This window comes from Parastagonospora nodorum, assembly GCF_000146915.1.
Source record: "Parastagonospora nodorum SN15 chromosome Unknown scaffold_2, whole genome shotgun sequence".
In the NCBI taxonomy this organism is placed as follows: domain Eukaryota; kingdom Fungi; phylum Ascomycota; class Dothideomycetes; order Pleosporales; family Phaeosphaeriaceae; genus Parastagonospora; species Parastagonospora nodorum.
The window spans coordinates 1359825-1383360 of NW_001884550.1; the positions used below are offsets into that span (position 1 = coordinate 1359825).

At 52.6% G+C, this 23536-nt stretch overlaps 10 protein-coding genes across 10 annotated transcripts; 3 read left to right on the plus strand and 7 right to left on the minus strand.

Annotated features, from left to right (window-relative positions):
* Positions 1-595: 595 nt before the first annotated feature.
* Positions 596-3179, minus strand: SNOG_01716 (hypothetical protein; the record flags this gene model as incomplete). The annotated part of the gene is made up of 5 exons (XM_001792296.1): positions 596-1028; positions 1083-1300; positions 1449-1619; positions 1854-2695; positions 2849-3179. 5 exons carry the CDS (start codon positions 3177-3179, stop codon positions 596-598), a joined length of 1995 nt encoding a protein of 664 aa, XP_001792348.1.
* Positions 3180-4450: 1271 nt separating this feature from the next.
* SNOG_01717 (hypothetical protein) lies at positions 4451-5500 on the minus strand (the record flags this gene model as incomplete). The annotated part of the gene is made up of 5 exons (XM_001792297.1): positions 4451-4576; positions 4608-4795; positions 4878-4960; positions 5278-5344; positions 5398-5500. 5 exons carry the CDS (start codon positions 5498-5500, stop codon positions 4451-4453), a joined length of 567 nt encoding a protein of 188 aa, XP_001792349.1.
* A 651-nt stretch (positions 5501-6151) lies between these two features.
* On the minus strand, positions 6152-7479 carry SNOG_01718 (hypothetical protein; the record flags this gene model as incomplete). The annotated part of the gene is made up of 2 exons (XM_001792298.1): positions 6152-6766; positions 6931-7479. The coding sequence occupies 2 exons, from the start codon at positions 7477-7479 to the stop codon at positions 6152-6154; spliced, it is 1164 nt and encodes a 387-aa protein (XP_001792350.1).
* A 255-nt stretch (positions 7480-7734) lies between these two features.
* Positions 7735-8790, minus strand: SNOG_01719 (hypothetical protein). Its single transcript, XM_001792299.1, has 3 exons — positions 8708-8790; positions 8398-8632; positions 7735-8348 (listed from the first exon to the last, which is right to left on the minus strand). The coding sequence occupies exons 1-3, from the start codon at positions 8735-8737 to the stop codon at positions 7825-7827; spliced, it is 789 nt and encodes a 262-aa protein (XP_001792351.1). The 5' UTR covers positions 8738-8790; the 3' UTR covers positions 7735-7824.
* A 662-nt stretch (positions 8791-9452) lies between these two features.
* On the minus strand, positions 9453-9998 carry SNOG_01720 (hypothetical protein; the record flags this gene model as incomplete). The annotated part of the gene is made up of 1 exon (XM_001792300.1): positions 9453-9998. The coding sequence occupies one exon, from the start codon at positions 9996-9998 to the stop codon at positions 9453-9455; it is 546 nt and encodes a 181-aa protein (XP_001792352.1).
* Positions 9999-10578: 580 nt separating this feature from the next.
* SNOG_01721 (hypothetical protein) lies at positions 10579-12852 on the plus strand (the record flags this gene model as incomplete). The annotated part of the gene is made up of 3 exons (XM_001792301.1): positions 10579-10811; positions 10859-12146; positions 12184-12852. The coding sequence occupies 3 exons, from the start codon at positions 10579-10581 to the stop codon at positions 12850-12852; spliced, it is 2190 nt and encodes a 729-aa protein (XP_001792353.1).
* A 1320-nt stretch (positions 12853-14172) lies between these two features.
* On the minus strand, positions 14173-14870 carry SNOG_01722 (hypothetical protein; the record flags this gene model as incomplete). The annotated part of the gene is made up of 3 exons (XM_001792302.1): positions 14173-14566; positions 14712-14811; positions 14840-14870. 3 exons carry the CDS (start codon positions 14868-14870, stop codon positions 14173-14175), a joined length of 525 nt encoding a protein of 174 aa, XP_001792354.1.
* A 493-nt stretch (positions 14871-15363) lies between these two features.
* SNOG_01723 (hypothetical protein) lies at positions 15364-17735 on the plus strand (the record flags this gene model as incomplete). Its single annotated transcript, XM_001792303.1, has 2 exons — positions 15364-17148; positions 17196-17735. The coding sequence occupies exons 1-2, from the start codon at positions 15571-15573 to the stop codon at positions 17733-17735; spliced, it is 2118 nt and encodes a 705-aa protein (XP_001792355.1). The 5' UTR covers positions 15364-15570.
* Positions 17736-19973: 2238 nt separating this feature from the next.
* Positions 19974-21176, plus strand: SNOG_01724 (hypothetical protein; the record flags this gene model as incomplete). The annotated part of the gene is made up of 1 exon (XM_001792304.1): positions 19974-21176. The coding sequence occupies one exon, from the start codon at positions 19974-19976 to the stop codon at positions 21174-21176; it is 1203 nt and encodes a 400-aa protein (XP_001792356.1).
* Positions 21177-21824: 648 nt separating this feature from the next.
* On the minus strand, positions 21825-23523 carry SNOG_01725 (hypothetical protein; the record flags this gene model as incomplete). Its single annotated transcript, XM_001792305.1, has 2 exons — positions 21825-23173; positions 23223-23523. 2 exons carry the CDS (start codon positions 23521-23523, stop codon positions 21825-21827), a joined length of 1650 nt encoding a protein of 549 aa, XP_001792357.1.
* Between the last annotated feature and the right edge of the window lie 13 nt (positions 23524-23536).

Consider the following 23536-nt stretch of genomic DNA (forward strand, 5'->3'; position numbering starts at 1 on the left):
GACACCATTATTTCGAGAACTCTTCATGCCGTTGTCGTATCCAGTGGCGTCACACTACGGGAGCGCCCGAGGGATCGACAGCGCATGTTTGCGCTTCTCTATCTCGGGTCTCCTCAGTCAGCAATTCAGGCACGAAGCTCGTTCAGACAGCGTACAAGAGCACTTTGTGACGCGTGGTAGCCGGTGTTAGAGCCCCCGGTGCTGTCGCACGTTATGAGATCTGCGATGCGTGACATCGTCAATGTCCGAGTGTCTAGAAAAGGTAAGGAGAAGTCCGATACAACAAAGCCATGCCCGTAGTATTTCACGACAAACTTGGTGAAGATATACCGTTGATGACGTTTGTCAATGCTCGCTATATTATTGTGTGATATCGATATAGATGACCACATCTGTCAAGCATTATATGCTGCCGTTGATCTCATGCGACTCCACTTTCTCTACTTCATGCCCGGAAACGTGCGGCGAAAACAGTCGACAATAAAAGTGAATAAAACTGGGGTATCTTCAGACGCGTCAAAAACTCATATACCTGGCAAAGATCTGCCACAAGTCCCACTCATTGACAGTGATGGCGTGCGTAATCCGCTCGGTCCTATTTCCACCAGAACACCGAGCAAGACCCATCGGCATTGAGTGCGCGCCGCATGCTTCCATCGTTCGACAGTTGCTTTCTGCCGAATGGGTCCGTTAGCAGGACTGCCAGCTTTTCGCAAATCGGGCCCATTTCATCCTTGGACACGGCGATCGGGGGACTCAGCAGAGCTGGGTCGGCTTGCAGGATTGCGAATATGCTCGTCTTTGATCGTCCCACCATGCGTTGGTACTTGTCACGCAGTGAGTCGTACAGGGGCCAGAGTGTGTCGAGATAGCGGGCTGCGACTGGCTCCAAAGCACGGCAGGGCTCGAGCTTGTCGATACATACTTTGGCGTAATTCAGATCTGTCTCCACGCCCTCACTTTGGCCGTCAAGCATTTTGCTCGTGGCGCTGAAAAGAAGCACGATGCCAGCAGTGAACGACCAGTAACTACGATGGCTTGATTAGCGCTGTTGATGAAGAAGACGCAACGGAAGAACTCACATGATTATCCAGCAACGCCTCGTCAGTGTACCATCATATGAGATGAGGTTCAGAATGCGCGCCATCTGCTGAGCAGCCATTGCACACTCGTCGCGGTATCCCCGCGCTTCACTTTCTGTGATGTTTGTGTTCCATGCAGCGCCGTCGGTCAGCTGAGTCTCGGCTGTCGCGACCAAGAGCTGACGGTACAACAGTACCAATGCTCCTAGATACATAATCTGCGAACATGTCAGTGTCCGTGCATATCGAGAATATAAAGTGAATACATACGTGAACCATGAGAATGGCTCGTCGTTGATACGGGTCCAGAACAGCAGGATCGGCCGACGTGAGAGTAGGTATCTGTAGCATCAGTGGCACTTCTACCCGCCACGCCTCAAGTTTCTTGCTCAGGAGAGTAATATTGTCTCGCGTAGCGAGCTCTGGCGACGACATCGCCCTCGTGATCTCAGCGGCGATTATGCCAATTTTGCTGGTTTGCGTGTGGATGAGCTCATCAATGGTCATCAGTTTGGGCAGAGGGGTCATAGAGGCGGTCTAACATTGTCAGAATATGTCTTGGCATGAGATTTGATGGTCCATACCTGAACGTCGCTCGATGTGGCCTCAGGACTGTATCCTAATGTGTATGATAACCAACAATCCATGAAGATCAGACTTCTGTAGACCTTCCTCCGGTTCTCGCTATACACGGTAATGCTGGAATCGTGTAAAAGCCCTTTCCAGCGAGCAATTTGTAGTCCTGCGGCTGCAAAAAAGATTAGTGCTTGCCCTCCAGCCTGCTTTCATTCCCAACTTACCAATGAGGTACCTAGCACTCATGTGTTTCTCGAGTAGTGCATAGAAAGACATGGACAAGAACAAGCGCATTGTTCGCAAATGGTCTTGTTGTGCTGTTTGCTCGTGGAAGTGCAATGTGCTCGAGGCGTATAACACCATGCGGATCCGGTCGGGGAAGCATTCCATGTCGTAGTGGGCACCCATGGCTGCGAGGGAGAAACATTCTGCCAGTGTCATGGCGTCCACGTTCGCTTTAGGGCGATAGATCTTCTCAAGAAGCTCATCGGCCTGTTCGTAGGTCCAGATGAACAGCAATGACCCTGTGCCGCGGATAAATGCGTACATGGCACGCTTGACGAGCTGTTCAGAGGGCAAGTGAAGTGCATCGTATGGCTTTGTGCCGGAGTGGAGGATCTCTGCCCGAAGAGTGACCAGTTCGCTAAAGGCTAAGGTCAAGGCATTGTGACACACCTCGGCTTCGAGGCCTGACGATCCCAGGGATGGCGCAGTTAGAGGACTATCGGACGAACTTGGACTGGCACGTGACATGATGCGCGTGTTGTTGGAGCTGTCTGTTGTTGAACGGCTGCCATGTGGTCGTTTTCCCGTAGAAGACTGCGACTGGGACTGGTGCGATTTAAATTCGTTCAAATAAATTTGATACTTTCGCCAGTTGTCAGTTTTTTTGTACTCATCCATTTGAGACTCAAACTCCTGCATGGCTCTTGCGGCGTTGCTTTCCCAGACGCGTTTCTGCTCGGTCGGCAGATCTTGCCATCTTCGGCCAACTTCTCGTGCAATGTCGACGAATGATAGCTGGCTGACTTGAGGATCTGTACGAAGCTGATCGGCGAAGTTTACATCTACCCAATAATTTTAGCTTTGCTCGCTGACAAACATGCATCAAGGGATCATACAAGCAGTTTTGGGTTTCTTAGGAGCGTTGGGATCTGGTCTGGGATGACGCCTGTATCTCCTCTTCTCACGGGGCGGAGGGGTAGAAGTCTGCCGTGCCAAGGTCTCCAGAGCGGAACTGGAGAGGGTGGTTGGCTCGACTGAGGGCACTTCGGGATCCAGAGACAGCGATGAAGGAATTCCTCTGTATGTTGCAATCTCTCGTTGTAGGGCTCGCCGGTGTCCGAGCTTGAAGTTCAGGGCAGTAAGGTCTTCTTCAGTGATGTCCACAACGGTTTCCCAGTTATGAAACCCATTATCGGAGAGCACTGAAATGTATTCGGACAGTCCAAGTCGTGCCAGGACCTCATTCAAGCCAGCCATGGTAGGGATGGAAGCACTTGAAGAGGGAGCGATCGACATGACGTGGGTGTCGTCCGTTATAAGAGGGATGGGAATGGGACAATGCGATTATTTGAAGGCTGCACCTATATGACAATTCCCGGTAGAGCAGCACCCCTGTAGGCGACAGAAGCTGAAAGGGCATACCACATGGATAGCAGTGGTCCGATGGTGTAGGGAAAAGGACTGCGGTCTCGACTTCACGAAGCGCACGGACATTCTTTTGCGCTAGTCTGAAGCCGGCTGCCAGATGGCCCGATATGCCAAACCCTCGTCATGCCACACATGTCGATTCACAGCTTACAGCCTGATCGCCTGGCCATGCTTTGTCTAGTGCGCATCATTGCACTCTCGCAAACAGACCGTTTTTTTCTCCACATATCGATTGCTCGATTCGAAACCTGACTTAGCGCTGGCTTCGCCTCGCTGTGCGAGCTGTGCGAGCATGGAGGCTGAGTCTCGAACGCCGAAGCACTATGCGCAACCTGACCAACACGACCCCTCGCAGTTCCCACAGAACGATGCGGCCAAGCATTGACGGCCAGAATTTGCGGAGAATGTGTCTGACATCTTGCAAGTGTACCGATTCGTCGGATTGCCCTTCCGGAAAATTGTGATTAAGATCACCTCGATGATCTTTAGTCGTGCGTCCGAGGTCGCACCTTTTTGCTGCTTTTCGCACAGCAGAAAAGTGCGTCGCGATAGTTTGCGTATTGTCTCCATCTTCAAAAAGATGTTCCTACTGAGGACGTCTAGATCGTGCATACACTCTTGGAACGTGGCGCCAACGGTCTAGACTCAGAGATCGAGATGCTCCGCCATGCCGCCGCCCACTCGCTGCATGTGCCCTGACGCCAGCCCCGTCCAGACATCGACTTCTCCTAAATTCGATGCCACATTTCCGCCAGTGGCCACAAATCTAAGCATTTATATCCGCTTAGCCAACATTTCTTGTCTGACCGATCGATCCATGTCACACCAAGAGGGGTCGCTGACCGCTCACCTCCGCGGGCAGAACTAGAGCAATTTGACATCGGCGATTGCAAAATCTGTAACAGCTGCGTCTACTGTTCATGCTACTTCAGGTCATTGAGAGAATGGTTAGATCCCAGCAAATGTTCGATTGGTATTCATATTGCGTTAACTAAGGGATTATTTGCATTGCGGTACTGAAGGAATCCTTTGTAAGACCCTGAAATAGCAAGGCTACCAAACAAAACAATCGCGTACGCAAGTAGCGCCGACTCATACTTCCGAACAAGGAACAAACGGACGCCAGTTATAGCCCTCCCTCAATGTGCTCTGGTTGGCGGAGTCGCCTTCCGGTCTGGGCCCCTAAGGGTATTTGTAAAGGCCATGTCGCGTGCGAGCCGAAATGCGGGTCCATACTCGCTACCACGTCCCGTACCGGCTGATCGCTACAAATGGTCAGATGCACTTGCCACGAACCTTGTAATGGCATGTCCGGACGACCTTGAGTAAGATCTCTGCTGAGACGCCGCCCATTCCTTCGAATTGTGGACCAATCTTGCTCATCCAATCTGCCTCGCTCTGCATGTATCGGGACGAAAAACATCCTCTTGTCTCCATCCAATGCTCATTGAATTTGGCTTTGATATGTATGGCAATGTAGACGTCTGAGGCATATTGATGTGTCTGCACAAACACAGCAGTTACAGCCGTGTTGAGGTACATCCACCAAGTCTCGTCTGTGCGTACGTTCCTTATGACGCTCGATTTCTGGGGCATATAAGGTTTCGAATTTCGAATCCCGGAATTCGATTATCATGCCTGGGTTGCGACTGCACATATGTATGTGAGGGAGGAAATCCGCCCAATTATATTGGGTGTGGTGGCGATCACCTCCCACGATGCATATGTGGCTCTCGACATCTTTGACCTTCTCAATCGGTCTGCCGTGAAACACATGAAAGTCTAGAAATTCATACAGGTGACGAGGCGCGATTCAAATTGTGAGATTGCGTATGTATAAGGGGAGAAACTCGTAGCGGACCTGGCGGCAAACTTGTCTGAAGCCGAGGGCAGTGCGTTCATTCTTATCCCTTCTCTTTGCAGGGCGGTGGTACAATTTCTTATCTTTTCCGCTGTAATTGCTGACTGTGCAACGATAAGTGGCTCTTGACGATCGCCGTCCATGATGGCGGAATAGAGGAGGTTACGGATCTCTAAGATAGTCGTTAGTAGTGTCTACTCATGCTACGGCGCGCTTCTCACTCACCTCCAGGAAGTGCGAGGAGACCTTCCATCTTGGCAACAGGTTTAGGCCTGATGTCGAGCTTGGATCCTGCTGCGCGGGTTGCTTTGCGAAGTTTTGACAACATTTCGGTAGCTATTCGGAAGAAATTAACACGGTCGAGCAAGTAGGTAGGAAAGGCAGCTAGCATATGCGCTCAATAATGACGTAAGAACAGTCTATGCCAGGCGCGTAGCGGTCAAAAGTTTCTTTTGCTTTCCATCACTTCTGCGTCTTTCACTAACCCACAAAAAGTCTTGCAAGGGGACTGTGAGCAAAAAGAGCGCCAAAAGACTTGTAGTGTCAAGAAATCACTGGCGCATGCTAAACTGAAAGAGCAAAAAAAAAAAGAAATGAGAGCCTCCTCAACCGCGCATAGCCTCCTTGCGGAAGTCGACACACAGCCGATTCGAACTCTTAACCCCACGGCACTGATTGTTTGTTCGAATGATGCGTACACCATCAAGTATTGATTGTTAAAATAACTAGGAATTAATCAATATATATCCTACCATTATGTGTTCTCAAAGAATATAATAGACTAGGTGTGCGGGCCTCAAATTATATGAGCCTGAGGTGAATGAGGAGCTTAAATTTCGTGATCGCGGCAAGTCACGCACGTGGTTTCGATACATGAGAGAAATGCGACACAGCACCCAGGCGTCTACATGAGGCTATAGAACGATGAAGTAAGACTATCACAGGTTGCGTACGTCTACAGGATGCATTATGAATGACACTAAGTAGACATCATCTTTGCCATCATTTCTGCCATCATGTCTACTTCTGGAGACTGCGCTCCCACCTCCTCCTCAGGCTTCAAGATGGTCCTGAAGATCTGATCCCGTGTGATCCAAGCCCCCGCCCAATCAACTTCGCGCTTGTTCATCTTGATACTCTCCGGATCTGGCAGCGTTGGATCAATGTCCTCAAGCACCGCATTAACCAGGTCACCGTCCCACTCCACCTCACCCAGGGTCTTTGAGCCTTCTTCAATCCAGCCAGCCGATCCTCCCCTCTCAGCATGTTCCTTATTCTTGACTGCTTGAGTGCCATTCGCATCGGCAATATACGACATGGCCCATTGAAATGCTAGGGCCGCACCATTTTCCTCGAATGCGGCATCGCTGAGCTCGCCATTCTTGAGAGTGAGGAGGAAATCCGACACCAGGGGACTAGTGCCTAAAGCCGTGAACCTTTCTCTATGGGCCCTGAGACGTGCTCTCATGGTCTTGGCGTAGCCGTCGGTGAAGAAGTATAGGTCGAATGGTCCAGTCTTCCACTCGCCGAAGAAGGCGTCACGCTCGCGGGTGTCGATCATCTCGTGCTCGAATACGAGGCCCTCGATCCATGCCTATGTGAGAATGTTAGATGTGAAATGCTACAGGTTGCTACCAATGTACTTCAGAACAGTGTCATGAAGCATCTGGGGATCTCCTGGCCTCTCCAACGCGTCGCTCTCGTGGAGGTAGCTGAGGATGAGGGGTGACAGGGTCGATGAAGAGGTCAGCTACATACCTTGATGTACGCCTTGACGAAATTCTCGCAGCCCGCTTTGCAGTACTTGGTATCGAACCCAGAAGTCCATGCGAAAGCCATCAGGATGATATTATACCGCACATGATGAGAGCGCCGGGAGAAGCAATGGAGCTCATCGATGCCGTAGTAGAAGATAGCACGCGTGATGTCGAAGTGCTGCGTGACGCCTTTCTCGGCCATGAAGTTGGACTTTGCAATGGTGTTGTAATTGCGGAAGTAGAACGGGAGCTGCAGATCTGGGTCGATGAAGGTATACCTGAGCAGCGCGGCGTTGAATAGGATGTCGTGGGTGCTCTTGCGCATGAAGATTGGTATCTTGCTCCACTTGATCTTAAGGTTCTTCTCTACTCGATTGTTGAGATCGAGCAGCTCCTGGTGCGTGAACTTCTGACTTCCGCGCTGTTCACCAGGCGAGTCGTCAGTCATTTCGAGATCTCCATCACCATCGTAGTCGCCGTAGTCTTCATCGTCGTAGTCCTCTTCATGGTCGCTGTAGATGTCTTCGTCCGCGGGGAATAGAGCGCTCATGATGTCAGGCGCGGATGTAGTAGTCTGGCAGGAGGAATACGCAGTGATTTAAAATGGTCGTGGGTGGGCGCGAAATAAGATGTTACGGTGGTCTAACCGGAAGTGGAGCTATACAAACACTGGTCGGGTCTGAGGTGAGATGGGATGGACGACCGGAACATTAAGGTTTCCTCCACGGTTGCTCTGAGATGGTAAATCCTGGAGACCTTCACAGGATTATTAGCAAGCAGCTATCACGGTGTATAAGTGTGCAGATTTCCAGAACATGCTATAAACATTTTGTGGACAAGTTAAGCAGCACTAAATCTGTCCATGAGACAATGACAACAGAGCATTTCATACAGACTACAACTTCGCTGCAACAACACTTCCACCATCCAGCGCAATAGTAGCGCCATTAACCCAAGCTCCCGCCCTACTGCTCAGCCAAATGCATGTTCCCGCAACATCCTCCGGGCTTCCAATGCGTCCAAGCGGCACGCCACTCTCAATAACATCTCTGAACTTCTCTAGCGTCGCCTTCATCATCTTGCTTTGGAACGGCCCGCATGCAATCGTGTTGCTCGTGATACCCCTCTTGCCCAGATGACTCGCCAACACCCTGCTCATGTGGTGAAGACCGGCCTTTGAAGCAGAGTATGCGAAAGTCTCGAGCGCCGGAACGCGCAGACCATCGACGCTGCCGATGTTGATGACGCGAGCTGGGGAGGCGGGCGTCGAGGCGGCTTCGAGGAGGGGCGTGACGGCTTGCGTGAGCTGGAATACACGTTTGAGATTGAGGTCGAGGACGCGGTCCCATGCTTTGCCGGGGTAGGTGTCGTAGGACTCGCCCCAGTTACTGCCGCTGTTGTTCACGAGGACGTCGAGTTCTGGCACTTGTTAGTCGTTGGTCTCGTGTAGTGACGATGGAACACGTACTTCCTGCGCGCTTCTTCAGCTCGTCTGCGACCTTCTGGATCGACTCCTCCTTGTAGAAGTCGGCAGCAATGTAGTCTGCCTTGCCCTTGCCGAGCGCATTCAACTCTTTACAAGCTTCTTCGCAGGCCTTGGCGTCTCTCGATGAGATGTAGACTGTAGCGCCATTCTGGATGAAACCTTCGGAGATCATGCGCCCAATTCCTTTCGCGCCGCCCGTAACGAGAATTACTTTGCCCTGGAAGTGGTGAGCTCATGGTCCCGAGGTGTGTTCTGAGCTGCAGTGGAGTGGAAGGTGCTGATTCAGACTTACTTTGACATCAAAGAGCGTCGAGTTATCCATTTTCTAAGATAATCTGATATATTCGGGTCACGTTCGATAGGGCAAGGAGACAGAGTTGAGACGCCATGGTGGACATGGCCGATGGTCGTCATCCAACCGGACCACCGAAAAGCTGGGGTAAGCCGAGGCTCGGAACATCGTTGATCCGTCTCCGCCGGAGTGGAAATCAGAGCAGAGCAATGAGACGTGTCGCACTGAATCAGGATCAGGCAATTGAACGGATGCTTTGAGTTGCTGCAATGTTGAAGTAGAAGTGTTACTATTTGTTGGGGCTGCATCGTCGGCCCCTAATGCGAATACAATGCTCCATACGAGTTCAGCTCATATGTCCGTGGCTGCTTCAAACGCCATTCTCTTCCACCTTCCCGTCGTGTCGACCAAATATCCATCTCGGTATCTGTTTAGCATTTCGTACTAGCGCGCCAAGTCTTTATCGTCCATGGCTCGCAACAAGCCTTCGTAGAGCTCCAGGAGGATGGGCGCCAAGTTTGCAATCAAACTTCTGCTCAAGCGAAATGGCTTTTCGATGGTACCTCGTGCACTCGTGCCAAGACTCGGGCAGCCAGCACACCCAAAAGTTGCGACGGGATCGAACGTGAAAGTAAGATGGAGATGCCATGATGAAAGAGTGAACACTCGCTACACGCACAGCCGATTACAGGGGTATCATAAGGGTAGCCGTGGAATGGGCTGGCCCAGAAACATGTCGACTGTCTCAAACAGCGCCAGCCCGTCGTTTCTCCAGAATCTGCTGCTTCAGTCCTTCCGCAGCCACTTCGGTCTCAAGGACTCTGCCTACGCCCTTCTTCCACGTCTCTTCCAGGGTCTGAATCTCGCCCTGCACGCTCTGTTGCTGTGACAGCCTCAAAGTCTCCACCTCCTCTTGCTGCTTCCTAACATCTGCAAGCTCGGCCTCTATGCCCTTCAAGATGTCTTCCAGCTGGGAGTTGCCCACGAGCCATGCGTTCTTGCCGAACTTCTCCAGTAATCCGAGCTGTGTCAGGCGGCTTTCGACGTATTCCGAGCTTGTGTATGCCTGCTTCAGCGCCTTGTTCCACCGCTCCAGTAGCTCTGGCCGGTCCTCGTCGCTGGTGGGGTTTGTGTTTTCGGGGGCATCGAGGTCCTCGTATCGCTTCATGTCGACACCAGAGAGCTTGGAGGTCGCGTCGCGGTCGAGTCGCGCGTGTTCGCGCTCAACTGAATGCGAATACTGGGGCTGGTACTGCGCAGCGGGTATCAGTGCCGGGTGAAGGTCGGCCATGTTGACGCCGGAACTCCTGATTTCGGCAGCTATCACCGCCCTCGCAGCTGCAAGATTGGCGTCGTCCAGCGGGGCATCGACATCTGCAGGCTATCAGCACGCGCATCCAATCCGCACGATCATCCCCTCCTCGGCGATTCAGGCAGTAGCAAATGCCAGGTGGTGTAGATTAAACGTACATGGGAGACTATCGTAGGATTCGTGTATGAGCGGCATTGTGTCCCCTTTGGAGTAGATAGCAGGGCTTGGAGTCGTGAGAGGTTGCGACTAGCTCCCAATACTTCGGTTGGAAGATTTAGAGTTGCACCCCTGCCACAGCTCGGCGCCTTCCCCACCAACCAATGCCTCCGCCCAACGTCATACGCCTCTACACCTGCAGCTGCTAGGACTAAACCCAGCACGCGACAAACTTTCGCCTTCCAGATTAGACCATGTATTGCATGTACTGTCCTTGATGCAACCGCGTTGCCTTGTCACACTGCGCTGCTTGGTCGGGGTACTTATTGCCTGAAGCTGCTGCTGATCAGATGCACTGTTGCTCTTCTCCGCACTCTTCCGCCTTTGACATTTGGCTGCGGGAATGGCGCGCTCACACATCGCTGTCGCCTTGGGCGCCGCACTCGTTGCTTCCTTGATCATTTCGCAGCTTGTTATCAACTTAGGATTCCCCAAAGTCGAGTTCTGGCACTGGAGACTTGACCAGAGCTACCATGGCACACCACAGACTCAGTTCCTCGGCGAGAAACAGAGTGGCGAGCAGGCAGACGACCCGGCTTCATATATTGTGGGGGTTGGAAAGGCAGATATCACGGGGTAAGTCTATTCACTGAGCAGGGGTCAGCAGTACTAATGCCTGCTAGACCAGTGGTAGAGCTCAACCTCATGGGCTATGCGAACTCGTCCCAAATCGGAACTGGACTTCGCCAACGCATCTACTCGCGGGCCTTTATTGTTGGAAACCCCAGCGACCCCAGTGAACGCATCGTGTACATGGTCCTGGACACCCAGTCTGGTGACTCGGCTATCCGAAATGGCATCTTGGAAGGACTTCAGGCTATGGGACCCGAGTACTCTGTATACGGCAAGAACAACGTAGCCGTGACAGGCACGCATAGTCACGCTGGGCCAGGCGCCTGGTTGAACTACTTGCTGCCACAAATCACAAGCTTGGGCTTCGATAAGCAGAGCTACCAAGCAATCGTTGACGGCGCCCTGCTTTCCATCAAGCGAGCACACGAGGGTCTGTCGCTTGGAACTCTCAGCGCCGGCAGCGGGAAGATCTCCGATACCAACATCAACCGTAGTTTATTTGCGTACATGGCGAACCCGGAAAGCGAGAGAGCTCGATACGGAGATGATGTAGACAAGACCATGACTCTGCTCAAGTTCACAAGAGACAGTGACGGCAAGAGCCTCGGTGTGCTTAACTGGTTTCCAGTGCACGGCACCAGCTTGCTTGGTAACCAGACCCTGATCGCAGGCGACAACAAGGGTGTGGCTGCGTACCTCTTTGAGCAAGATGCTGCCGCGATTGCGGATGCTGCACCTGGCTTCGTAGCTGGGTTCTCTCAAGCCAACGTGGGAGACACGACACCGAATGTCCTTGGCGCATACTGCGAAGATGGCTCGGGTACTCAGTGTAGGCTCAATGACAGTACCTGTGGTGGCAAGAGTCAAGACTGCCACGGCCGAGGCCCGTATTTCGCTCTCAACGATGGGGGCGCGAAGTCTTGCTACGAGATCGGCAAGCGCCAGTTCCAAGGCGCGAAAAGCATCTATGGCGACAGTGGCAGCTTCAAATCCATCTCTGGCAAGGTGCGCTCGTTCCACACTTGGGTTGACTTTGCCGACTTCACATTCACACTCAAAAATGGCACTACCGTACACACGTGCCCAGCGGCCATGGGTAACTCCTTCGCAGCAGCCACATCTGACGGCCCCGGTGCGTTTGACTTTGTTCAGAACGACCCAGGCGCCCCTAGCAATCCGTTCTGGAACATTGTTGGCAGCGCTATTGCTCCTCCTAGCAAGAAGCAGAGGGACTGCCAGTACCCGAAGCCGGTGCTGCTGAACGTTGGAGAAGCCAACACACCGTATCCATGGTCACCAAACATTGTCGACATCCAAGTTCTCCGCGTTGGCCAGCTCGTAATCGTGGTCGCTCCCCGGCCGAGGCTACGACCATGTCCGGGCCGGCGCTGGCGGGAGGCTGTTCACAACCCAAATCGAGGCTTCGGGTATTGCCAAAGATCCAATCGTAGTACTTGGTGGCCCAGCCAACAGCTACTCACACTACATCGCCACAGAAGAAGAGTATAGCGTCCAGCGTTACGAAGGTGCTTCGACGCTCCACGGACCACACACACTGAACGCTTACATCAACTCTACTTTGACATACCTACCATACATTGCTGATGATGTGTCTGGCACCATACAACCAGGCCCAACACCACCCGACAACCGCGACAAGAGCATCTCCCTCATCACAGGCGTCGTGTACGACGGCGCAGGCATCGGTCGTTCCTTCGGCCAAGTCACCAAAGACGTAGCACCAAACTACGCAGCCGGCGCCCTGGTGCAAGTCACTTTTGTCGGCGCAAACCCTCGCAACAACCTCCGTCTAGAAGGCACATTCGCCGCCGTCGAGAAGCAGAATGGGGACGGCACCTGGACGCAAGTGAAAAACGACGAGGACTGGGAACTCGTGTATCAATGGAAACGCGTGAGCGGGCTGCTGGGCACGAGCGATGTGACAATTACGTGGGATACGGGACTGACGCAGCCCGCGGCTGGGAAGTATAGGTTCAAGTACTATGGCGATTCAAAGGCTGGGGGACAAGATTACTGCGTTTGAGGGCACGAGTGGGGAGTTTAGTCTGGCTTGAAAAGTGTGTACTGGGAGTAGGCGTCAAGGTCTGTAGGCGTATGTAGGTGTTGTGGTATCCCAGGAGTAATTCAACAGCTATCATGTTCAATGCCCGTCATCGTTCGAAATGCGCAAAAGTGACAACCGACCATGGCAATCCCACCGCTTCACAACAACACACACCCTAACGACCCCGCTTCTTCTCCCAACATTCGCCAGCGCGAGGCAGTGCAAAATCAAAAACAAACCTCGTGTCCCTTACGCGTCGTCCCAACCCGCTGATTTTCACGCGCGACTGCGAGTTGCGTAAGACCGGCAAAGTCGGAGATAGGGATCGTCAGGAACGTACTCCGCGCATCAACGTCAGCACACGCGCAGGTCAGAGTACATGTTGATCGACTTGTGGGTACGCTATGTTTTCAGATCTGGGTGGGGTTCGTGGCTGCTTTTGTAAGTGGGGAGAGTGTGAATGAGGAAGATGGTGATTGTGGGTTGTGCTTTCTCATGATTGAAAAGAGACAGGCATATCGTCATGGGCAAGATTGTTGTTGGGCTGGACTGGAATTATCGACTTTTGTCTGCTGGGCGTGAACGTAGATGCATTTCGTCAATGTAGCGCGGTGCTGGATGTGAATCAGGCGTGACATCAATCGGCTCTCGTTGGCAACGAACAGCTTTGTTTCTACTCCCAGTGGTGCCTTGTATATATGGTTGGGAGTCAATGAGATGCAAGTCCCTACTTCTTGTAAGCAGTATGGTGTGTTGATTCGTACCATACGTTTTGACGTGGTTCGCATTTGAAGGTTGATAAAACTGTTTTTGGCTCAGTCGCCCTATCCAGAAGAGTGGTGGATACTCCTGTCAGAAAGTTTCAATCAATTTCGGACTTTTGGAATGCATAGTTTTGGGAAGTTAGGTTTGTGTGTCAAGAATGGTGTACCACACTTTGGAAGGATGTTAGATTAGTGACTCTCCTGGTTTCCATGCAGCTTCCATGATATGCACATCTCGTGCACGAAGTTGCAAAAGGATGTGCAAAATCCAGTCCGGATGCATACTGTCTAGGAGCACGACTACAGAAAACACACCATGGAAAGCTCTCGAACTCGAGTCAGCATCAATATAGAGTTCAGCCGCAAGCTTCAACGTCTATCCGGACTGCTCACTGACAGCCCACGGGCTAGCAAATAAACTCGAGAGCGGTGTTTCGGCAAGGGCATGGGGCGAGAACAGATCGGGCCCAGGTATTTACAGAAACGGGGCGGTCCAGCAGTTGACCTGAGAATAAATAGCGAGAATGCCTATGGTTCAGCGTACAAGGACCATACTTGATGCCTCGTCTGGCCAAATTGGTCGACGCTGTCCTCGTTCGATTGGCTGTGAGGGCTCTGTCTTGGCACAATTCGGGCGCACAGATGGGGTGACAGGAGGCTCAAAACCCAGAGTGCCGCAACAGCCCGGCACGACGTTTGACAGCCGGAGATTCGCAGGGCCGGCAGCCAAGGACAGCAGGCGACGCAGAATGGAGGGCGACAGCGCCGCGAGTTCGCAGGTTGAGATGAATGAGTGGATACGAGACGGCGCGCGCTCGGCGGTGGCATTTACGAGGTTGCGGTCAATCAGCGTGAGCAAGCCTCCTATTTCAATACGCTGGGCGGCGTGCCATTGGCTGGCGGCGTGTTGGGCGAAATTGTGCCTGCGTCTGGTCATGGATAGGCGGATGCAGAGTGTGGCGAAGCAGCTTCTGGACGTCGCCCCCTGCACCTTCCCCACCCACATCCGGAAGTGTCGCAAACGTCGTAGAGCATTGATGAAAGAGAAATGCATCTATTTTGGGCACAACGCACGCAGACGGCTGTTCAACAACAGCAGAGTCGTGCAGCGCCACCGAATGCAGCAGACAGCAAGGCAGCGAGGCAAACGGTCGCAGGTCGTACTCGAGCACACCTCAGCATCATAGACTTTTGCAGCTTACTGCTCCCGCGCCTCTCTTGACCTCTGGGCATTTTGCGCACGCGCGTCGTATCAACTGGCCCACCCGCCGTCTCAAACCCCTAGATCGGTGCTTAGACGGCAGCTTCATGCGGCCATTCCCTCTGGGATCACTCCTACAACTGCCTCATCGCTCGCTCTTCCCAGGCACTCTCAAAACATTCGCCGCGTCCCTGTGACGACACTTTATCTAATTCACCTTTGGTTGCGTGGAGCAGATCGTCTCTCGCTGATCGCACCAGCCGTTCGTTACCCATTCAACCCACCACCACCCTTACCCCTTCTTTCTAGCCCCCCAGCCAATCCCGCCGAGCGCCCGCCTCGCACCTGCCCGGTTTCCACCTGCGTGCGCAACCTCCCTGTCTCCGACATCATCACACACTCCACCACCCGTCTTTACGACAGCCGTTCGTTCACCACCGCTCCTACCTTCACCGCCGCTGCACCCACCGCCGTCGCCCTCTACACTCGCTCTCGCTGAGAACCAAACACCGCCGCCGCTGGATTGGCCGACGCCCCTTCGCTGTACTCTCCACGAGTACCACCATTACTGCGCTTCACCCGAGGCGCCCTGCGACTCTCGCACCTAATACCCACCGCAACCGCCCACGATGCGTTTCTCGCTGTCGAGGTCGCTGCTATGGCTCGCCGCCGCCGCCCTGCCGCTGGCTTCCGCCGAGCGCGTCCTCAAGTCTGAGTCGCTCAACCCCGTGCATGGCCAACTCTGCCTTCTCTGCGACCCTCTTCAATGTTGCCCTGACGCCCGACAACCGCAGTCTGGGCTTCGACATTGAGGGTATCTCCAACATCGCCGGCAAGATTAATGCCGAGATGGAGCTCTACGTCTACGGCTACCTCGCCTTGACCCAGAAGTTCGACCCCTGCACTAGCAAGGAGCTTGAGGGCATGTGCCCCATGAACGCTGGACCATTGACCATCAAGTCCAACTTTGACGACATCAGCCCGGATGTCATGAGCCAGATTCCCGGTATTGCATACACCATCCCCGACTTGGACCTGCGCGTGCGCATCAGAGTCTACGACGCAGGCACGACCAACCTCAGAGCCTGCGTTGAAGCAGAATTGTCCAACGGCCGTTCTGTCGACCAGAAAGCTGTCGCATGGGTTACCGCTGTCATCTCCGGTCTGGGACTGGTTGCCTCTGCCATCTCGTCCGGACTCGGTCACTCCAACACAGCTGCTCACGTGGCTGCCAACGCCATGTCGCTCTTTGGTTACTTCCAGGCGCAGGCCTTCATCGGCATGTGCGCTGTTCCCCTGCCACCCATTGTCGCTGCCTGGACGCAGAACTTCCAATGGTCCATGGGCATAATCCGTGTCGATTTCCTGCAGAAGATGGCCACCTGGTACCAGCGCGCCACCGGTGGCACTCCCACAACCCACCTCTCCCAGCTCACCACTCAATCTGTCGAGGTCCAGAAGCGTAGCATGACGAAGCGCGCCATCCAAGCAGTCGACTTTGCTGCCGGTATGACCAAGCGTCTTGTGGCTCGTAGTAACTCGGGATCTACCGAAGCTCAACTCGGTGGCGAAAGATTGGTCCTTCGTGGTATCGAGCGTGTGGGATTCAAGGCCCGCATCGAGACGACCAACATCTTCTTTACCGGTTACACTTTCTTCATCATCTTCGTTCTCTTCACAGTCATCGGCGTGCTTGCCTTCAAGTACATCTGTGAGGGTCTCGTCAAGGCTGGCAAGATGCAAAGTGACAAGTTTGTCGACTTCCGTAATGGATGGCAGACTGTGCTCAAGGGCATTCTATTCCGCATTGTTCTCATTGGCTTCCCTCAGATGATGATGCTTGGATTTTGGGAACTGACTATGCGCGACTCTGCTGGTCTTGTCGTCCTGGCTATCCTGACTATCCTTACTATGATCGGTATACTCGCCTGGGCCTCGTCCAAGGTGGTCCTCATTGCGCAGCGCTCCATTGCCATGCACAAAAATCCCGCCTACATCCTCTACTCGGACCCTACTGCTCTTAACAAGTGGGGTTTCCTGTACGTTCAGTTCAAGGCTACCGCCTACTGGTTCATCATCCCATGGCTCGGATACCTGCTCGTCAAGGCCATGTTTGTCGGCTTTGCTCAGAGCAGTGGAAAGGTCCAGGCTGTCGCTCTTGTACTGATCGAGCTTGCACTTCTCGTCGGTGTCTCTACATTGCGCCCTTGGATGGACAAGAAGACTAACGGTTTCAACATCGCCATCGCCGCCGTCAACTTCCTGAGCACTTTCTTCTTGTTGATGTTCACGGAGCTCTTCGGACAACCTGTAAGTCACAAGAGGTCTACTTTCAATCGATATACTAACATCAACAGCCTCTGGTTTCCGGTGTGATGGGAGTCATCTTCTTCGTTCTGAACGCTGCCTTTTCTCTCGTTCTGCTTATCATGCTCTTGGTCTCTTCTGGATTTGCCTTGTTCACCAAGAACCCCGACACTCGTTACCAGCCAATGCGCGATGACCGTGGTTCTTTCATCAAGTCACAGACTCAGCTGACTACCGAGCTTGATGCGCTTGGTGCCACTGCACGCGGTGAGGGCAAGGGAACTCACCCCAACCAATCGCGGTCGCGCATTGATGACGATGACGATATCTCCTCAGAGGATCAGCGTCGACAAATGGCGGCCAAAGAGGGTGGATTCAGCGAGCACTACCAGCCCGCACCACCACGCAGTCCTGCGAACTCAAACTTTGATCGCAACGCGCCATCTTACTACGACCGCGCCAGTCCTGCACCCTCGTACAACCAGCCACAGTACAACCAACCACCACAGAGCGCGATAAGGAACGAACCACAATATCGATCCGCAAACAGCGGCAGCCCGTGGCAACGAGGCGCAGGTTACGACCATTGACGCCAAGCAGAGCACGAGGAACAGGTGGAGAAGATCATAGCATCCTATGATCGTTCCTCTGTGCCGACCAAATTCTGAATATTAATGCGTGTGCATACAACACTGTAATTCCACGAACATTATTTGCTCGCATAGAGCCGCGAACGGCACCTTTCACGATCCACGGCGTTTACCTCAATTTCGTACTCTTGGCATTTGGCTGGAAAAGAGAGTCTGCTTCGGTTCAAAGAGATCGGGCGACACTACTGTATAATTTCTCCGCCCTTCCACTGTTTTTGCTCTCCTTGCGTCAATCGATATCTCTTATGTTCAAACAGGGGCGCATCTTGGATAGGACCAGTATTCCTTTCTTGCCGCCACCACTGGCCTGCACTGCGCAGCCTCTTCAGATGGCGAGATTATCGGCGCGAAGCCTGGAGGGATTTTGTCTGAGCAGACATTGTGCATAGCTGAAATGAAGAAGTACAAATCCCACGTCGTGCAACCAAACCATTAGTGAAGGATTCGAGTGACTTTCCTCTTCTAGGCTAACAGGTGAGCACAGATGGCAAGCGGCACGATGTCAAATTTCGGTTGTCAGCCCAAAGCATCTTCAATGATAACGGCCCGCGGTGCGCTTCGTTTTCACGCGAGCGCTGTTTTGCCGGTTCGACACGGCGCAAAGACGAGCGAAATCATGACAGCAGCAGTTCGTAGTTGGGGCGCATCAGGAGCATGCAGCCTTATCGTCTATCTAGACCGGAACCAGAACCGACGCTTTAGATGCTTTCCTGTTTCGACTATCGGACAGCGAGACGTCAAGATGCAGCACAAAGAAGGCTACTATTGGACGCGCTTGCGCCGACGGGCCGAGCGGCTTCACGAATCTGGATGAAAGCAGCGATGCATTCGGGCCTGCCTCGATACACCTGCTACGTTTTTTGCTTGCAAATCCACAGTCATGACTTGCGCAGGTTGATCCCCGCACGCCAGTCAGCAGAGAGACCCTCAGACATACGTCAACAGCAGCGCAAGCTGACTCCACCCGTTGGAGAAGAAGTCAGCGTCATGCTCGATCGTCTTCGTTAATAGCCTGTCGATAGCTCACGATAGCTCCAACAAGCTCCACGACCTGCCGGCTGCATGCCTAGCCGCAACGTCACGCAGTCACCGATTACCCCGGACTATCGAGTTGTCAAAGACTAGCATGTCCACACAGACTCAGTGTCGTGGCACGTCGCGCGTAGCAGATAGGCGTTGCGCGAGGGAGATGGTAAGATTCCGCGAAGCCAATCAAACGAAGCACGTTCACGCAGTGATTGGAGATCACGCGCCAAGCTCGTGCACAGACCCAGTGTGATAACCCGGGCTAAGCAAAGACCAGTGAACTGCGTTCTGGAATCGCAGGGCACATCTCCTTTGTCGCTTTTCCATGCGAATCATTGCAAGCCAACCTCCGGCCTAAGATTGGACGACGGTTGGGTGGTGGCACATGGAGGATTTCGGGAATCCCGGACGCAGCCGGGGCGCTTCCCCGAGATCCCTCTTATCAAGCTCTGGTTCTCCAACGCGTCGTGAGGCTGCTTTCGTCCCTTTATACCTCTTTGCGCGGGCATTCCGCGCGCGCCGCCATCCCACACTGGACATGTTTTCAGCTTGTTGAGCATCGCTCCCGCGATATTGACCAGGTTCCTGTGTCGCTGTACTATTATCTGTAGCACCATCTCTTTATCGGCTCGTATCTGTGGTTCTGGGTCCTGGTCCCGCCTTCGGTTGTCGACACACAGCTCATTGTCTGCCTAGACTTGTACTGGAACGCCTAGGCACCCTCTGGCCCTTTCAGTCTTCTGTTCCAAAGTGTCATCGTTTCACGGTTGCATTGTGAAGCTCATCGCGCATTGTGTTTCAAGCACCGAAGTAAGCGTTACGTATCCTCGACGTTGTCTTGCACAGCGGTACCTGTTCGAATTAGAAACACTCCTTCACCACGTGTCACTGGACTTCAATATGGCGATGCTTCCACAGTTCTCTTTTCCTCTAGCAAATCAATCTGAGGTCTCCGGGTCAGCAATCACTCCCAAGGACAAGCCGCAGATCCAACTCGACACCAGCACCAACACTGAAATAAGAGAAGCGTACAGACTCGCTGTTCCTGGACGGAGGCACTCGAGACCTTTGAACCTAAGGACCGTTTCTACGCCGCCAGACTCACCTACGCGTTTGCGATCAGTGACTCTTGGATCCCAGGCTCCAGCCATGATGCATGACAGCGGTGCACTCACGCCACCGGCCACGCCAACGTCACACTCGAAAAGCGGCTCGCTGTCATCAGACTTCTTGACATCTCTATCATGTCTCCGACGCGGCGACTCCATGTCATCGTCCACCGGTCGACCATCTCTCGATGACTCGATGCGACCTGGCAGTACGGACCTACTGAAGTTTCCACACCACTTGACCGATTACAGTATCAAACTAGATGGCGAGGGCCGGAAGCGCCCTATCGGAGTCGGCGCATGGAGCGATGTCTATCTGGCCAAACCAAACCTGCCACAGTCGAGAGATATACCTGCGGCACCGGCAATGACGCCTCCACTTACGCCCCGTCATTCGCGCGGCGCAAGCAAGGACAGCTCATACTTCCCTTCCATACCTTCGATGTACGCCATTAAAGTTCCCGGCTCGACAAGCGCGAAGAAGGTCCTTGACGCTGAGGCGCGAATCCTATCTTACCTGTCGCGCTTCCCCAACGCTGATCGTCACGTCGTGCCATTCTTCGGCCAAGATGTCCGGACAGGCGCGCTTGTACTCAAAGCACTGGACGGCACGTTGGACGACTGGATCGAGAAGAGCCTTAACAGCCTCGACGAGCCCGCTCGCGCTGCAAAGCTTGCGGCCCTGTTCCCAACTATTGCGCTGTCACTCATCGACAGTCTGATGTGGATGCAAGAAAAGGACTGCATACACGCCGACATCAAACCCTCCAACATCCTTGTATCCTCGGCAGCATCGCAGCTCGACCTCGTCTACTCCGACTTCTCGTCTACCATCCTCACCACCGTCACAGACGATATCGTCACGCCACCTCCCATGGGCGCTGGTACTTGGGAATTCCTCGACCCATCACTACTAAGCTCGTTCAACCCAGCCACACCGTGCGCTGCGACGGATCTCTGGTCTCTCGGTATCACACTGCTATTCTTGATCCTCGGCACTAGTCCCTACGATGCCTTCAAAGCAAACAAATTCCAGCAGCGCGAGATGATCAAGTCTGGCAGCCCATTACAATGCCTCGGCTACGATGACCAAGGGATCCTCAACACGCGCAGACTCAAGCAGTTGAGCAAGACGCTAGACTGGGACGTGTCGAAGTGGCTTGGCAAGGTGCTCGTCAAGAGCAAGGAGAAGCGCGTAAGCGTCGCCGCTTGGAGAGCGGAGCTGGTGCAGCACATGGCACGTTGACCGCAGTACCATTTTCGCGTGCATATGTTTTGATTCATTTGTATTACTATCCCGCCTTTCCGCTTTTGTATACTTCTTTCATGATTACCCCGGACTGGACATTCGCTAGATACCCCTTTATGTTCTTAGAGCTATGGATGAGCATTTACGTTCGATATTTAATACCCACACATTGCAACTTGCTTTTTATATTTGTCTCATCACCCCCTCTGTTTCGGCCTGATACCCACTAACTATCTCATCCGCAACAGGACAACAGCAGTAACTTGTACTCATTCGCCCTCAACGACAAAAAGAGAAAAAAATGAATGTCCGCAAAACAGCTGTACTGTCAACCGCGAGTCATCTGGTCTCCACCCATCCCCACTCACCGACCAGAACCAAAAAGAAAAACTGCAAAAACATACAACAGAGGAGATTCGCTAATGGTCACCCACTTAACTACTAACCCTCCGGTACGTTGCTTAAATATGGCTGAGCGAACGGGAAGCCTTGTTGTCAACGTCCTATGGTCGTATGTGGAAGAGAGGGGAAAATTTGGAGTATATGAATAAAGTTTTGGGTTTTGGGAGAGAGGAGGACGTGGTTGGGTGATGTGTATTTGTCTGGCGATGGTGTGTATTGAGTGTGCTGACATCTGTTTGCTATTCATGTGTCTGAACTCTCTGGTTCTCCTCTTGCTCTCTTTGCTTGAACGACCAATTCGTTGAAGCTTACACCGAGCCATTTTGAGATTTGCTTGGCGCCTTTCTGTTCGGAAACATGAATCTGAGACGTTTCTACGGTTCTCTTAGAACGAGCCCGCTTGGTATCGTTCTTGACTATCTGTACTACAGGTTCTGCTCCACTAAAAAGCAAAAACTTGACGAGCTCCGCAGCTTCGGCATTGGTTTTACGTGCAGCATGGAGGAGCGGCGTTGGCACCGCTTTACTGTTCCTCCAGTCCATTGGAACACCCTGGTCGACCAGAAACTTCGCAAGTTCGATGGAGCATGTTGTCGACGCAACACTTGTAATGGCGTTCTTCCAATTATTCTTTGCCCAATATTCAGACGGAATCTTTCTCCACATTCCGAGTAGTTTTTGTTCCCGGTAGGTGTCCCCCGCTGTTGCAGCTACCATGTTGGGATAGACGAGGTAAGATTTTGTCTTCTCCAAAAGAACGTCTCGCTCGATCCATTTGCAGAGAATAGCTAGCATCTCGTCGTTTCCTTTTGCCAGTACGTCCGGTAGACCGGCGGCTCTCATCTCTCTCAACTTTTCTTCCAAGGCCCTATTCGATAAATCAAATCCGACCCGTCCATTTGATTCAACATTCAGTAACTTTTTCCAGTCCGCTGGATCTGAATGCAGAATGTATTCTAACATCTGAAGACTTTTACTTGCTACAACCTCACACAATAGAAGCTTCGAATAGATACCCCAATATGTATAAATCCCCGACCAAGGACACTTCTGACCCAATAGCATCTTCAGCATTTCCGGAGATGCGTATTGCGCAGCGCAAGGTATCAGGTCATGCATATGGGGTTTGTCCTTGAGCATACCGGCTGCAGCCAATTCTCTGACTCTTAAAACATCGTCTGCTTTGACCAGATCCAAGCAGACCTCTTTCAAGTCCGCCTCATCGAGGTTCTGAAATTCGCTATTCGGAATGACATTGTAATGAGCATGAAACCGCATCAAATGCTCATCTCGCATTTTGCGCGACAGGAAACCTCCATTCTCGAATTCGCAGCCCTCAACATCACACTTCCACGGCTTAACGTGTTCTTTCTCGTGGGAGTTGCGTGATGCCTTGGTTTCGAAGCCATGCCGCCGAAAAATGCAGGACATGTATTGGCATTTGAACAGTCTGTCACCATAGTGGTAAACTAGCTTCTCTTTTATAGTCGGCCGAGTGATTTGTGAAGGTGTGAGGAAGTGTTCCATGAGTGAATGTACATCATACGATGTCGTAGAGATGTTCAGAGGATCAAGACTGGCCCATTCGATATCTGCGGATGGTCAACAATTGCGTTTCTGTTGGTTCATGAAACAACTTACCTTTGGTTCTGAATGATGATTTTTCGGATGTTGCTTGGAATGAGATGGATTTGCAAATCATGGTAACCAATTCTGGATTGCGTTGCCTCAGTTGTATCATGTAGTGAGGCACACTTGAGTCCTCGAAGTTTCTGTCTGGCGCTGTCTCTCTCTTGCCCCGAAGCGTCTCTAGTAGGTTGATGAACTCAATTGGAAGAGCGTCGGTTGAATACCTTGTAAAAACTTGCTCTACCAGATTGAGCCAGTACAGTGTTGCGAAGTTGTGGAACCTGTATGCACCGGTGAGAATGAGCTCAGACATTTTGGCAGGCTCC

Coding starts and splice junctions, on each gene's coding strand:
- SNOG_01719 (XM_001792299.1), bottom strand. CDS start 8,737: ATGGATAACTCGACGCTCTTTGATGTCAAA. Junction 8,633..8,707: donor CGACGCTCTTTGATGTCAAA/GTAAGTCTGAAT, acceptor CACCACTTCCAG/GGCAAAGTAATTCTCGTTAC. Junction 8,349..8,397: donor GCTGAAGAAGCGCGCAGGAA/GTACGTGTTCCA, acceptor AACAAGTGCCAG/AACTCGACGTCCTCGTGAAC.